We start from the raw sequence: 16,526 nt of genomic DNA on the forward strand, positions 1-16,526 counted from the left end.
GTGTGACATGTTTCACCCACAAATTTGTGACATAATACAAATAAAAACAAAAATAATAAAATTATATACATCGAGTCTTGAATACTGAACTAAACACTAAAATGATAATTATTATACAATTGAATAATTTTAAATTAAAGATAAAATAATATTTAATTATATGATGATATATTATATAAATATTTATTTCTAGATATATAAAACTCAAGAAATAGCCATAATATAATATATATATATATTATATATATATATATATAATATATATTTATATATAATAAAATATTAATATGAAAACATTTATTAGACAATGAAACCTTAGCCATCTTTTTTCCTTGGTTAGTAATTTAACTACTCAAAAAAAAAAAAAAAACTACTACTTTAAAACTAAAAAAGCCTAAATAAAAAATTAGTTTATAAAAAAACACCCATTGCCATGAAGCTCTTTAATTTTATAGTGTGGGGCAAATCGCGCACAACTACGACATCTTCATCTATTTTTGACTACTTTTTATTTTTTTTGATTAATATAGTTAAAATGACCAATCTACTGATCAGAGTTGGTGATCCCAATATTTTGATAATTTAAAAGTAATTTGACTATTAATTAATTATTCACTAAATCCCATAAATTTATCTTTTAATCTCTTTATTAACTTTTGTCTTATCTTCATCTCAATGTAAAGATAATTACTGTCATTGCTTTTTATATTAATTAAAAAAAACGTTTTTCTTTTATTTTGTAATCTAGTATTGAAAGTTGAAGTTACTACATTAACCCCACATATGAAAAGACTCATATCACCCTTTATATTATTTTTATTACTTATTTAAAAAATCTAATTTATGGCATAAAAAATATTATCCTAAAGATCTAAAACTCTATATGTGGCGCAATATCTCTCCATCTTCTCATATGTATATAAAAAATAACAATAAAAAATTAAAAATAATAATAAAAGAAAAAAAGAAATGGTCAAATAAGGAGATGAAATTGTTTGGACTTTTATATATTGATGACATATATGGGGTGGTTGTGGGATTCAATTGCATAGACTTTGATTTAAAAGTGTTATTTGAAGTGGGGTAAGATTGTTATAATTGTCTATATAAATTTCTCAAATAAATTAGGTGTGTTAGTTTGATAGTTCCACATTACCAATCCCTATATTTTCTTACCTATTAACTTCCAATATTAACCACTCCCTTCGTTTTCCTTCTCTTATACCGATGGATTTTAGTTGACCAAACTCATATAATTGTGGTTTTAAATTCGATTTGAATAGAAAAATTAAGCTCAAATTTATTAGAACTAACGGTGAGTTTGTTAAAAAAGTTGTCAAAAAATATAAAAGAAATAAAAAAAAGGTAATTAAATATTAAAAAGAATAATAGTTAAGAAAAAATATAAAAAAATGAAAAATTGTTGAAGAAGATGAACATCTTAAATACTCATTTAAGTTGAACCAATTTTGATGGACATTAATAATCTCTCAAAGTTAACAAAACTGATAAAATATTAAAACTTCTGAGGAGAAGGTTTGAAGTCAAGACTCAACCACGCTTATAAAATAATAATTTATCTGATACAATGACTATAAATCTAATTATCATACCAAAAAAAAAACTCTATTTAAAAATTATATACATTTCATTTATAAAAAAGTAATTTTTCTAACATTTTATTAAACCTCCTACAATTATCTAACATTTCATTTAACACTCTTATATGATGTTTTATATCAAAATGCATCTATTTACTTTTAACATTTCATTTAAAACCATCTTACAATGTTCAATATCAAAATACTTTCATGTTTTTTTAATATTTCATTTAACCCCCTATAATTATCTAATATTTTATTCCATACTCTTATATGTTGTCATATATTTAAATGTATTTATCTATTCCTAACATTTCATTTAAAACCTTCATACTTTATTTTATATCAAAATGTTCTCGTATTTTTTTAATATTTTATTTTATTCCTAAATTATTGTCAAATATTCAAATTTCCCGTTTACATAAAATACGAACTAGATTTAACAAATAAAATTAAGTTTTGAGTTAAGATTCGTATAAATATTTTTTTCTTACGAATTAATTTTTTAACTCGAATTCATAAATACAAATTTTTTCAAATAAACCCGTAATATCAAATGTTGACTTAAAATGAAAATGAGAATAAGTGTTTGAATGATATGAGAAATGTATATAAGTGAGAAGTTTATATAAAAGTAGTGAATAACAGTTTTGATATTTTAAAAAATATTTAAGATATTTTTATTTAAAAATATGAAAAGTGAACATTTTTATTAGAAATAGAAAAAATAAGTATTTTTACTTAAAAGAGGGGGTAAAATAGTGAATTTCCCTATTTCATTACTCTAATATTTACGTTGTTTACTTTAATCATACTCGACCTAAGACATCATATGCGTTGAATAATATTTTAAAATTAATTATTTATATGTCTTATTGTTGTCATGTCAAATCATATTATTTTATATGACAAATATAAAATATGATGTGATTGATTTTATAATTAAATTCAATTATATCATCCTGGATTTTAATTGGCTAAGGAAAAAAATTGAGTCAAACATAATCATGCATTTAATAATACGTCATGTGATTTCAATTGATAGATAAACATGTTGTATGATTTGTGTGACATAATTTATTGATAATCTGGATTAAAGTTAATTATTCTTATAAAGGCAAAATCCTTGTCCAATCATAATTACAACCATCAAAATTGTAGTTGGCCCTGCAGGCCCCCACGTGTCCAGTTGTTTCATCACTTTTGGTCCCCTGGCACACCCAAGCAAAACCAGGAAGATCTTCCAACAAAAATTCTCCAAGTATATATTCGTCATTTCACAAATGTCAAGGCTATGTTCGGAAACTGGAAATTCACCTTCTCCAAATCCAAGGCCAACGACGTGATTGAGGCGCGATTTAGTTTTTGCATTTAAATAAATTAATACAAAAAACAAACAAAAACAATACTTCAATTTGTTTGTTTTTTCTGTCCAAACATTGTTTTCTCTGTTTCGTCGAAGCAGATCGTATCGGTTTTTCTCTCTTTTGTTTTCAGATTCCAGTTTTTCAGTTGCTGTTTCCTGTTTTGAATCTCGCGGAGGCATTTTACAGAAGTTTTTAGTGTTTTTGCTTCGAGATTGCATGCAACTGTTTAGGCAGTTAACAGGTACTTGACTTTAAAGTTAAAGTGTTGGTTTGATCAACACGTTGCGTTTTCATTTTTTTTTTTCTTTTAAGTGTTGTGAGACCTGTTTTTGTTGCTTCAAATAGTTTCTCTTGTTTTCATACCTTGATCTGAGAACTCGAGTTCGTTTAGTTTCTGCTTTGTTTTCTCTTTCACGCTCTTTTTGGTTGCTAAGAAAGCTTAGAAACAGAAAAGAAGAGAAAAAGCAAGAGGAAAGTTTTTATCAAGTCAACGAAAATTTGTTCTTCTTTTAGTTTGTGTAATTTTTTTAATTCAAATCCCTTTTTAATTTTCTTCCTCTTGTTTTCGCCTTCATAGAACAGATCTATTTCTTTATCATGATTTGACGTAGCTCATTATGCTTAATATGAAGGCAGAGAATTTTCATTGTATGAATATCTGATTTTAGTCAGCTTTTGATTAACGGAAATCTGATCAAGTGATTTTAATTTACAAGATTTTGGTATATTTATATTGTAATGATCGATGATTGAGATTTCCTTGAAGTCTAAATTGTTTGTTAGTTTGATGTGAATTTGATTAGTTTATCTCAAATTTGACTTGAATCATGCTTAAAATTTCTTCTAGAGGTTCTAAATTTGACTTTGTTTTATCTATTACATGATCGAGCTTGATTTAAAGTTCTAAATTTGACCTTCTAGTATCAGCTCAAAAATTTATATGATTCATTAAGCATATTTTGACTGATGTCTATGTTGCAGCTCTGTAAATGGATTGGAGGCTTGTATAGAGAATTTTAAAGGCACAAAATGAAAGGAGAGTCAACTGGATTGATAGTTGGGATCTCTATAGGAGTGGTGATAGGAGTGGTTTTGGCTATTTCTGCACTGTTTTGCATTAGGTACCATAGGAAACGAACCCAGACGGGGAATATTAGTTCCCGTAGGGCAGCCAATATTCCTATCCGTACAAATGGTACTGATTGTTGTAGTATATTATCAGACTCAACCATTGCTCCAGAGTCACCTGTGAAGTCTGGACAGAATGGCAAATCCATGTGGCTTGAAGGGTTTAAGAGGAGCAATGTGGTGTCAGCGTCTGGGATTCCCGTGTATTCTTTTAAGTATGGTTTCCTTATAAGCTGCTGCATTCTTTTGTTTTTAACTTGCATGTGAAGATAGTACAGTTAAGGAAGTAATGAGTAACCGTAAATCTTTCTTCTTTGAAATGCAAGACAGTCTGGTTGGACTGAAAGTTGCCATAAATCTTATAACATCTTTCATTCTATTAGCAGGTTTTGTTAATTTGAGAGACTCCATCTTCTTTTCCTTTCTATCAGTTAACTCTGTCCTTGTTATATGAATGCAGGGATTTGCAAAAGGCAACATACAATTTTACGACATTAATAGGGCAAGGTGCTTTTGGTCCTGTCTACAAAGCTCAGATGTCAACCAGTGAGACTGTTGCTGTTAAAGTGCTTGCAACTAATTCTAAACAAGGAGAGAGGGAATTCCAGACAGAGGTAGTGATTGGTGAATGGTTAATATAGACTTATAATAATTAATAAATGCACTTCTACAAATTTAGCCTAGTAATATTCTATGAACATTGTTTTGTGTCTTGGAATGTATATGTTATTACACTCATTTACTCTGTTTGTTAATTTTAACATTTTGCCTTTATAACCGTTTTCAGGTCATGTTATTAGGAAGGTTGCATCATAGAAACCTGGTGAATTTAGTTGGATATTGTGCAGAAAAGGGCCAGCACATTCTTATATATGTCTACATGAGTAAAGGCAGCTTGGCTTCTCATTTGTACAGTATGATGGCTATCAACTTTTTCAGCTGAAGTTTGATAGGATGATCAGTTTATTTTCTGAGAGCAGTTGTTCTCTAGATATCTTATGCAATCCTAGGGAATTAAAAAAATGTTCTATGTTGATTGTCACTGTCAACTATTGGCATGATGATCTTTTAAAATGAATCAGTTGTAGACCTCTGGCACGATTAAGGATTCAGTAACTGACACATCCATTCACAGTTAGACTTTTCATCTCTTCTATTTTTATATATAATTCCCCTGTTTGATAGGTTACTGTCATTCATCCAAACCATATTTTTGCTGCTTTTTTTTCTCTTACTGTAATCTCTAATCTCTGAACAACTACCCAATTTGATATTTACAAGCTTTGAAAAAACTGTTTATGATAGTTTGTATTAATGGCAAGCACTGGGGGAAAGAATTAAACAACCATGAGCTAGTTTTAGTATTAACTTGTTCTCTAATTTTCTGGCTGTTTCATTCTCCTTACAATGGAATTATTATAGGTTGTTCTGGTGGCTGTTGTTGCATTTTAAAATTAAGTTCATATGCATAAACCTTGTGAAAAGAACTTTGTTTTCTTCTCCACGCAGGTGAAAATCATGAACCATTAAGCTGGGATATGAGGGTTTATATTGCCTTAGATGTAGCAAGGGGATTGGAATATCTACATGATGGAGTAAGCTTTTTCTGATTTGGACTAACCTATGTATTTGTGAATGTGTTTTCTGTTTACACACCGTTTTATGCTTAGTGGCTCTCTCCCCAACTAAATTCATATATTTATTTCAGGCAGTTCCTCCAGTTATACATAGGGACATTAAATCTTCCAATATTCTGTTGGATCATTCCATGAGAGCCAGGGTATGCTTCATATGTTGATTGTTAATTAATATATGTTTTTGAGAGGAATACACAATAATATTAAGATCTAACTTGCCATATCACACTGTGGTCTGAATATTTCATTGCATTTCTTTATCCAGAAGATTCAATCAAATAATATAGTTATGTGTAAAAGGATCAGAATCCTTTCCCTGAATTTCTGTTTTCGGATTATATAGTGAAATTCTATAGTGGCTTACTTTTAATCCATTGGAACTTATTAGTCTGCTTCAACCAGGTAGCTGATTTTGGGCTTTCAAGAGAAGAGATGGTAGATAAACATGCGGCCAATATAAGGGGAACATTTGGATATCTTGACCCTGAGTATGTATCTACGAGGAAGTTCACCAAGAAAAGCGATGTTTATAGTTTCGGAGTGTTGCTCTTTGAACTTATAGCTGGCAGAAACCCTTTACAAGGTCTCATTGAATATGTTGAGCTTGTAAGATATCTTTCTCTGTTTCTCTCAGGTAGAATTTAACAAACTGATAGTAAAGTCAGCTGAAGAGAAATGTTTTATTTATGCAAAAAATAGATTCATCAAAACCAAAATTATTCTTAGTTAATACAAGTCTAACTCTGATAATACAGTGAATGGAAATGTGGCGATGGTTATAATGGATAGCTTTCATGATTTCTCATTGTACCTTGTTTTTGATTAAGTGCATGTGTTTCCCAGTCATATGCTTGATAATTCTTTCTCAAGCTAATATATCTGTCATTTGCTGATCAGGCTGCAATGGACACCGAGGGGAAAACAGGATGGGAGGAAATTGGAGATTCTCGTTTGGATGGGAATTTCGATGTGCAAGAGCTCAATGAAGTGGCTGCTCTTGCTTATAGATGTGTCAACCGTAACCCAAGAAAACGGGCATCCATGAGAGACATTGTACAAGTGCTGTCGAAAGTCCTTAAAATGAGGCACAGTAGGAGGCATCACAGAAAGTCTCATTCTGCCACCACAGATGACTTGTCTGTTGATCTCGAACAAGGAACAAAGACTCCAATCCCTGAACACCGGCGAGAAGAGTCCATTGATAGTGCAGCTGAAACACCTGATGTTTAGACTATGGAGTTTTCATTTATTTGTTCATTAAAATCCTTAATTTTGGTTCTTGCTTTGTGATATAATTGCAGCTTAGAGGAGCTAGGACACCCAAGTAGTTTTGATTTCTGATAGTGCTAGGAGAGAGAATCGCTGTTTGTAATTTTGTTAAATATGTATAGGTCCGGTCCGAAGGGCAGAAAGGGAATTACATTTTGTATATATCGTGATTTGGTAACTATTAATTATAAGACAGATCACATTGAAACAGGGGAAGAAATTTCACATCCTCTCGCACTTCCTCTTAAGTTTGGAATTGTAAGTAAACAAACAAGGGAATGGGACTGATGTGGCAACTCGAGTTCTCATGCGGCAACATAGGCGTCGATCACAAGTTGAATTCGAGTTTGATGAACTAAGCCTTTTTCAATTCAAGCTTGGTTTGTTGAAGCAGAATGACTCCGCCAGACCAACTAATTTTATTCTTCAGGCAGTTTCAAATTTGAGCAAGGACCTTAAAAAATGTGAAGAAAAAACTTGGCCATTCACTAATAAAATCCCAATATTTCCTGATGTTTCGATCGTCCCTTCCTAAGTTTTGCCCCATTTCCTACTCTCATCAAGTATTTTCCCATAATTCATAGATTGGCCGAGGTGTTTCAAAAAGTTGTTAGAAGGTTTTGAGATATTCGTGAGGATTTACAGAGCTCTAGAAGGAAACAAAGGTGATAAAAGATAATAGAAAGTTCTAAAAACTTAATAATGTTGAAAGGGTCTAGAAAGTTCTAGAAGCCTATTGTCTCTACTAGTATTCCACACCATTGCTAAGATTTTTCCAAGTAATTTGAGCAACATTTTGCACTTGGTAACTAAGGATCCAGTTGCAGCCACAACTTGAGGAGGGGGCATTTTGCAGCCACATCTTATGGACCTGACATAGGAATAGGGTCATTTCTACATAGTTTGAAACACGAACTCGCAAAGCTAGTGTAAAGCTTTTGTAGCTAAACTCTTTGTAGTAATACAAACTCTCTTCAATCACTCTCCTTGTTTACTTGTTTTGATTTAGGGTTTTGAAGATACAAAGACTGACTGTTTCAAGGTTAAAAACAAACATCTATGGTTGCACCATTACGAGAGATTAAATCAGACTGTAAATAATGTATCTGTAAGACAATATTAAACAAACATATCAATATTTTGTCTACTCTTATAATTTTGTAAAATAAGAAAGTGAGTCTGAATTCCTAATTTTGTTCATGTTGTCGATTCGAATACATTTTGAGGGTTTGATTTGAGTCAATTTCCATGACCCTATTTGCATTCCTGTACTACCTGTATAGAGGGGATGTATATTTTGGTTTTTTGAAGAAGAAAAAAAAAACTTCTCTTAAAATATGCATTCCCCTTTCAAGGGGAGGCAGTTTTTGGACAATACAAATACAAGTTCAATTGTCATCTTAACTATCTAATTGTTTATTAATAGTTGTAGTAATCAGGTCAGATTAACTTGTCATAGGTGGGCTTAGACCTAATTGTATCAGTTGCCCTCAATTTGTGTATCCATAGCCCCTTTGGTAGTCTGTACGTATAAAAACTTAAGGTTGAATTATCACCGATTTTCTGCCATCAACCTGTAAAACAACTTAAAAACTGCTTCACTCATCTGATGCTAATACTTCAGAAATTTCTAGTTCTACCGAAGAAATCAAAACAGAATTGAATAGGTGTCATCTGCAATCCACCAATCACGTAGAGACGGCAAATTTCATGTTTGTCTTTTCTTCTTCGTGTAGTCTGGCCTGCATGCAGTCCGCATGTTTGTCTTTTCTTCTTCGTGTAGTCTGGCCTGCATGCAGTCCGCTTGTTTGTCTTTTGTTCTACGTCTATCACGCTGCAATATTTTATGCAGAAACGATAAGAAAGGCCGTCCGCTCATTATGTAATTTTTTTATGACTTGCTAACAGATAATAGTTGTAAACTTGTAATGCATAATAAAGAAGGAAAAAATAATTATATTCCTGTTGGAAAAAGGAGCTCGTGATGTTACACAGTGATTGAGGATAGTAAAAATTGGGCTGTTGTTAAACAGCTGCCAAGAGTTGCAGAAGATGGAGGATGTAGTTAACATGGTGGAGTGCAAAAGAGAGGGAGCTAAGACTTATTGTGTCACCGGAGCCACTGGTTATATTGGGTCCTGGTTGGTCGAATCCCTTCTTGAAAAAGGCTGCATAGTTCATGCCACAGTCCGAGATCCAGGTTAATTCTTTACTTAGTTTCTGAATAAACATCAGTCTACATATATGTATTTTGGAGGGGATCCAAAGTAAAAGAAAATGTAGGAATTTTTTCTCCAATAGCTGACTAACAATTAAAGGATTAATGAATTTGTTAACTTGGTGACTTAAAAATCCTCATTTCAATTCAGTATATTGGCTAATATCAGTGTTTCTTTCTTTCTGGAAAAAAAGATGCTACAGGGTTGCTTTTCTGTATAACATACCAAAGTTTTTTATTTCACCCTTTCAAGGTGGAATTGTGCAAAATAGATAAAAAATTATTTGGAAACAAGCTTTTTGATCGAGAAATTTTTAAGAATATAAAATCTTTAAGAAAATTCACTAACATTCATGGCCAGACTAGTTATAGGGATTCAGCAGAAAATTTTGTAGTTCAGTTTCCTTGGACAAATCTTTTAGCATTATTGTGCTGTGAAGAAACAAGTAGGGCCCCATGTCATTTCTGTGATCAATCTAATTTACCTGAACTGTTACTAAATTTGCAGCAAAGATTCCGCACTTTCTGTCACTATGGACCGGCTGTGACCGACTAAGATTGTTTGAAGCTGATCTTCAAGTAGAAGGGAGCTTTAACGATGCTGTTAAAGGCTGTGATGGTGTATTTCATGTGGCAGCTTCAATGGAATTTGATATCCCTGAAAAACACAACATCGGTACTGTATATGTGTATATCCTGCTTAAATTAGTTCATTAATGCAGTATAGAAAGAGTATTTTAACACCGATTTTCTTCTTTTTTGAGCTTGAAGAAACTTACGTTCAATCAAATATTATTGACCCTGCGATCAGAGGGAAATTAAACCTCCTCAAAGCTTGCTTGAATTATGAATCAGTGAAAAGGGTTGTTTTAACATCCTCCATTAGTACAATTACTGCCAAAGACAGTGAAGGAACATGGAGGTCAGTGGTTGATGAATCATGTCAGACGCCCATTGATCAAGTTTGGAGTACAAAAGCCAGTGGATGGGTAAAACTTTCACTTGTCTCTTAACATTTTGTCCATATTAAACTATTCAATCTTTTTGTTAATTAAAGCACAGTTCACCGTCTCAGGTGTATGTACTCTCCAAGCTATTGACAGAGCAAGCAGCATTCGAATTCGCAAAGGAAAATAACATTGATCTTGTTTCTGTAATTACAACTACTGTTGCCGGACCATTTCTGACTTCAAGTGTTCCATCAAGCATTCGCGTCCTCTTGTCACCTATAACAGGTTAAATTTCTACATTCGGTAACTCTTCAATAAAAAATTTTGTTGAATAGTTCACAAAATAAAAGAGGTGACTGAATGATTCTGCTTATATTGCATCAGACAAAGTTGATGCTGCATGTGCCTGGTAGCAAACAAATGCAAGTATCATACACATGTGATGAAAACATAATAACTAGTAAACTTGGCTACATCTACAGGTGATTCCAAGTTCATTTCAATACTGTCTGCTGTCAATACCAGAATGGGATCAGTTGCTTTAGTTCACATTGAAGACATATGCAATGCACACATTTTTCTGATGGGCAATGCTAGAGCAGAAGGTCGATACATGTGTTGCGCTAAGAGTTGTCTAATGTCTGAACTGGTCAAGCATCTAAACCGAGTGTACCCTTCCTCAAATTTGCAAAAGTAAGTTTCTGTCATTTAATTAAATGCATAAACAAAGATTTATATAGGAATTATGCGATCCAAGAGTTGATTTTTCACTATGTTCCCAGATTTAATGGGGAGAATCACAGTGCAGTACCTTCTGAGATTTCTTCGGAGAAGTTAAAAAGTTTGGGTTTTACTTACAAGCATGGCATAGAAGATATAATTTGTCAAACAATAGACTATTGCATGGATTGCGGCTTTCTTTCTCCCATTATAAAGCAATGTTAGGTGCTACTATTGATTCTGTTATATGTAAGAGGAGTTAATGAGAGAAAATTCAAACATAAATATACTTTGTGTTTGGTATATGTTTTCTCACCATTCAAGATCTCAAAATTCATTAATGTCATTAATATTTTGAAGAAGGGACCTAACGGCTGACAGAACCGAAACTTGACCTTCAGTTTTTTGATCCAGTTTAAGGCGTCAATTGCGGCGTCAAATTATCTATCTTCAATGTCCTATAGGAATCAACAAATCTAAGGTAGTTGTTTATCTTCAAAACACATTAATTAGTTATGTAATCTAAAGTTGAACAATTAAATGGAGCGAGATATAACTTGGGGGGACTATGGAGCCTTAAGAAGCTAAATATTTACTTTATTCTGCAGAGCTACAGGGTCTAGCAAGAACTAAGAAAGAAGTTGGGGGAATGAGGTAATTGCAAAGGTTATAATCAACCTATGCAGCTTTTAACCAAATGCTATATACTGTCTCAACAAAAGAATGAGCTTTAATGGATTCTTTTTGTCCAATATTAGTATGCTAGATCCTACTCTTTATTTCAATCAACATTCCTTTTCAGATGATGATAACAATTAAAAGTGCACCAAAAGCTTAGTGCTTACTGTGTTTATTCACATATGCCTTGTACAGAAGGGTAACTAAGATAGTTCTAGTTTATCCAGCTGGTCTATTCAACAAAACATGCTACCATATAATCATGTTTATAATCTCTTTATTCTCTTAATCCAATTTTTACCCTCTTTTCTGCAATACTTTCTCCAACTTCTAATTCAATTCTGGAGAAAATAGTTCAGACATAAGTGTGCTCCTAATGACTCAGAAGGTAAACATAATCTGAAGTTTTGCAGGGCAAGTGGCAGCCCCCCGGAGTGAAGAGTCAAAATCAAGGGGTCAGGCCAATTGCTGTAAATATCTCCATCTGCTTCCAAACAATCCCGTCCAAATATTAAAGGCTACAATTGAAATACTGAAATCTCCATTCAATTTTTGAATTCGTAATTCAGAGAAGTATTAGTACACATTTATGAGGCACATGTGCCTGAAGAGCATTAAGAGCTAGCTGTACAGTACAGATTGCAGTTTAGAAAATGAAATAATTATCCCAGGGTTACTAATCCAGATAGATGATGAAAAAGACTTGTAAAGGGACCAATTAAAGTTACCTTTCTTTAATTTCAAGGTAATGAACATACTAGATTTTTGTCCTCTTGTTTGGCCTAATCTTTGTTTGATTCATCACCCTCAACACAGGACTACCTGCCTTTTTTTAACCGAATATGGCTATTGGACATTAATTGTGTTAACACTAACACTATTGGAAGAGTCTTGTACTCTTGATTGTTTAGTTTTGTGAAAGTTAATTGGAATCTAATCATGATTTAGAATTAATATAATCATTCTTTCACCCTATCTGTAAGATCTATGAAGCCTAATAAAGTAGCATCTATAAACAAGTTTTTTGTTCTTGTCTACCACCCACTATCTGTGCCCAAATCCTATATCTGTCATTATGTGAAGTTTTTACTGCATAAAATGCAAGACTAAAGCACATAAATGGAGTATAACTGAATCAGTTTGCATCAACAACACAAGCCTTGAATGAAAAGGAACAAATACAAGTAGTGTTAGTTGGGCTAAGCGTTATGAATAGGCAGAAACAATTGACATTGAGTGGCACAAATCAGATATGTTGGCAAGTGATAAGAACCTAGAAAGAAAAGTGAAACTCCTTCCAGAAAGAGAAAAAAAAAGGAAGAAAAAAGAAAAAAACCACTGTACCAAGAAGCAAAAACTGAAAGCATTCACATAATTTGATAACTGCATGTAAGCAGTTATTTTAACTTTCATCAGGTTTTGCAGATTACCACAAAGCAAGGAAGGAGAGCTCTAGGATTGAGCAGATAGAGCTCCTCAATATTTGAGTAGAGACCAACTTTCCCAGCCAATGAATCAAACCCAGTTTGGCCAGCCATTTCTTGTATATTCTCCAATGGTCTATGAACCCTCCCAGCAATGACTCTGCATACCATCAGAGCTTTCCTTATTGACGGATCTTTGTCAATAATTTCAATAGATTCATAAGCTCTTCCACTTGTAGATGTTGTGAATACACCTATTCCACCTTTGAGTTCCTTCTTGACTGAGAAACCATGTCTAATAATACGACAGACACAACATTTTTCTGATATGCATAGACTTGAGCAACCATTCAGGCCAAGAGAGCATGCCACAGTTGTACCATAAAACCTCAAGAGCTCATTTCCATCAGCAATGCATCGAGGGTGTTTCTTGGGGAGTTTGCTAGCTTTAATCTTTACCATTTCTCTATACTCCTCAAATTGAGCAAGAGTTTTTTGCATGCTATGAACTTTCAAGACTCTTTCTATCCTACCACAATGGTTCTCAGACTTTAACCAGCTTGTCTGGCATATGATTTCAACAATTTTCCTTGATGAATCTCCTTCGACAAGTTCCGTAACTGTCAAAAGAGAGTAAAATTAGCTGTTAAAGAAAAAAGATACTAAAATTTTCTATCCCTGGTTTAAAAAAAAAAAAAAAAAGATTCCAAAGATAAAAGCAAGTCAAGACATATAGGAAATTATTGAATCCAATCTGCAGAAGCTTGCATCTTGAAAATCAGCGAAAAGTTAGGATTTTATTCTTTTGATAAGTTATACTTTAGTTCTTCTGGCTTTAAGTGATAAACATGCAGTCAAAGAGAAAGAACCAGAAAGCTTTGCATTTTCTGAAAAGAATTTGCAGGAGAATCTACATTCTAGGAGAAATAAGTGATCTTTTTACCCAAAAGCAAAAGTGCACAAGCAGGAATCTGTGTTTAGTAAAAGTTCTTCCCAAATTCTGTGGTCAGAGACGTGGGTGATTTTAATAAAACCAGGATAGGAGAACAATGGATGCAAAAACACAGACACACACACAGATGCTTTAGCCAAAGCTACTAATGAGAACAAGATAAACTAAAAAACTTGAAATTGCTAGCAAAAGTTTGCCACCAGCATGCTTGGACAGATGATGTGCTTCAGCAGCTTCCCATTTGGTGAAGTGCTCTCCACATTTATGGCAAGTCACTGTGGAACATCCATTGGAATCAATCTCAAGAGAAACTCTATTGCTTGAATGAACAGCACCATGATGAACATTAGAACCCCCAAATCCAGACGCTTTTTTATCTGACAAAAGAAAACGAGTCTTTCTTGGGGGAGTTGATGTGGTCATAAAAGAAGGATTAAAATAATGCATAGTTGAGTGCCCTCCAGGTCCTGGTGTACCAGGCCTTAAAGTACCCACAAAAGTTGATCCACCGCCATTGCCGCCACCGCCGCCGCCAACCCCTTCTTGGAACCCACCAAACCCAGTAATCTTCAGCTCACACCTTGAGTTACTTAGTATAACTTCATGAGTTAATGGGTTGAGAAACTCACTGCTCCCTATGGATCTTGGGCTGCAACTTGGTGGCTTCTCTAAATGTCTCTTGCTTCCATGAATAACATCTTTAAGATTTGCTATAGACCTTGAACAACCTGACCTCCCTGCTTTTCTTGTCAAGATTGTACTCAAATGCTTCCTGGATTTTGGGTCATGAACTTCTGATGGCTCTGATTTGCAATGCAAAGATTTTTTCAAAGAGAACCACGCTGTTGGCATATTTGCTATTCCCAACTCTAAAATACTTCACAACTCTTCACAGTAACTCTCTTTCATTTTAATTTCTCAAAAGCAACCCACTTTCAATTTCCATTTTCATCACTTTTTTCACCATGAAAGCTGAATACTTGAGACTGAATATATCTTCGCTGCAACCTCCTTCTGATTTTCTGAAACAAACCAACACTTACAAGTACTATGCTCTTGTAAGCAATCCAAAATAAGACTTATCTAATTATCAACACATGTAACATTTAGGAGCTTTTACTAAAAAAATGGGTGCCATGGAAGAGAACGGAGAAAAAGAGAAAGAGACAAATTAAGTCAAAGCCAAAAACCAAGAAGAGAGCCCATTATAAAGGGAAAAAATTAAATATGAAATGGAGAATTTTTGGCTCTCGGGAACATGACAACAAATCTAAAAGAACAATGCTCAGTGGCTCCAATAAATGTAAGTTACGAAGCATGAAAACACATTGTGAAAGCTACTAAGAAAGAGACTTTTTAATTTTTCTATATCATTTCAATTGAAATTTCCATAGAACTTCACTTGTGTTGCTCGTTTTGAAGATTTTATATCAAACTATTGCCTGAAACAATTTTGTTAAAAAAAATCCAAACCATGTTTCTTAAACTAAAAACAGAAGCAGATTTTGTTTGTTGCAGTACAATACTTTCTGATTAAAAGTTAAAAAACATATTTCGATTAAAAATCAAATTAAAAAGATTGGGTTCATTTTGTTTTTCTTATTTAGAATATGCTGTGTGGTAATTTGAAAGTTGGTAACAGTTAAGTTTGGGTAAAATATGGAAGAAGAAGAAGAGATAGTTAATGGCTTTAGTTAACAGAGATTAATTAATGAATGTGCCCATATTAACATGTTTCTTAATCTCATCTTAACCAAGGCAATAATGTAATCAAGAAATGGGTGCCCACTGAATTCTCCCGTGAATAATATAAGAACAAAACCAGAGGCATTGATTGGTAATATAATTAAGCACCGCTGGCAAGAAAAGAAATGAGTTCATCCTCACAAACTCCACCGTTAAAATCATAAAGATGAAAGATAAATATTATTACCAGAGCTCACAGACAGTTCTGGAGATTGAACCACATTTTCTTGAGTGAACATTACGTGCTTGTTCAATAGTGACACCTGAATATCTCTTTGAAGATGCTCCTTTCAACTTCCCAGAAAGCAAAAATGAAAAATTACATTAAATGTCATGGTTTTGAATTGCTGTGAATATACCTCCATGCCTCAATACCTAGATTGAAGGATTCAAATTGCTGCATCCTTCAAATTTGTGGTATGAATACAGAGAGTTTTGATTCAGTGGATTATGGGACAGCAACAGTAATGAAATCCAGAGTCAAAAAAAGAAGAGCTCATTATGAGCTTTGAACACTCATCTCTATGCAACTTTGAGAGCACAAAAGTTGGCGAAAAAGAGGCATTTACTTATTTATATATACACTCAATAACAAACATTATAACTTCTAGATGGTCGTCTTCCCAAATGAAGATGACGGCTTCGTCTTCGTCTGGGTTCGTCTTCCCGAAGAAGTTCTTCATCTCCCAAGGCATCTCCGACGTCGATCGGGCCTCCAAATGAGAGGAAAGAGATCACCGAAAAGAGAGGATGCTTCGGGAGGGAGAGACCATCAGTAATGGGGCCGGAGAGGTCGCCGGAGATTTCAAAACCAAACTCTAGGGTGAAACTGCCAT

At 33.5% G+C, this 16,526-nt stretch overlaps 3 protein-coding genes across 5 annotated transcripts; 2 read left to right on the forward strand and 1 right to left on the reverse strand.

Moving 5' to 3' along the window:
• Positions 1–2,892: 2,892 nt before the first annotated feature.
• Positions 2,893–7,212, forward strand: LOC123213067 (calcium/calmodulin-regulated receptor-like kinase 1). Of its 3 annotated transcripts, none has more exons than XM_044632430.1 (8): positions 2,893–3,209; positions 3,950–4,311; positions 4,557–4,710; positions 4,884–5,010; positions 5,606–5,691; positions 5,805–5,876; positions 6,136–6,367; positions 6,631–7,212. In XM_044632430.1, exons 2-8 carry the CDS (start codon positions 3,998–4,000, stop codon positions 6,717–6,719), a joined length of 1,074 nt encoding a protein of 357 aa, XP_044488365.1. In that variant the 5' UTR covers positions 2,893–3,209; positions 3,950–3,997; the 3' UTR covers positions 6,720–7,212. The 3 variants fall into 3 exon arrangements, with proteins under 3 accessions (XP_044488365.1, XP_044488346.1, XP_044488355.1); XM_044632411.1 differs by having other exon boundaries at positions 2,898–3,209; positions 6,136–6,339; XM_044632420.1 differs by lacking the exon at positions 2,893–3,209 and adding an exon at positions 3,325–3,486 and having other exon boundaries at positions 6,136–6,339.
• A 1,720-nt stretch (positions 7,213–8,932) lies between these two features.
• LOC123215722 (putative anthocyanidin reductase) lies at positions 8,933–11,252 on the forward strand. The gene is made up of 6 exons (XM_044635935.1): positions 8,933–9,202; positions 9,729–9,896; positions 9,992–10,209; positions 10,296–10,455; positions 10,653–10,863; positions 10,953–11,252. Exons 1-6 carry the CDS (start codon positions 9,055–9,057, stop codon positions 11,113–11,115), a joined length of 1,068 nt encoding a protein of 355 aa, XP_044491870.1. The 5' UTR covers positions 8,933–9,054; the 3' UTR covers positions 11,116–11,252.
• A 1,455-nt stretch (positions 11,253–12,707) lies between these two features.
• LOC123215469 lies at positions 12,708–15,458 on the reverse strand. The gene is made up of 2 exons (XM_044635580.1): positions 14,145–15,458; positions 12,708–13,612 (listed from the first exon to the last, which is right to left on the reverse strand). The coding sequence occupies exons 1-2, from the start codon at positions 14,794–14,796 to the stop codon at positions 12,981–12,983; spliced, it is 1,284 nt and encodes a 427-aa protein (XP_044491515.1). The 5' UTR covers positions 14,797–15,458; the 3' UTR covers positions 12,708–12,980.
• Between the last annotated feature and the right edge of the window lie 1,068 nt (positions 15,459–16,526).

This window comes from Mangifera indica, chromosome 1 (assembly GCF_011075055.1).
Source record: "Mangifera indica cultivar Alphonso chromosome 1, CATAS_Mindica_2.1, whole genome shotgun sequence".
In the NCBI taxonomy this organism is placed as follows: domain Eukaryota; kingdom Viridiplantae; phylum Streptophyta; class Magnoliopsida; order Sapindales; family Anacardiaceae; genus Mangifera; species Mangifera indica.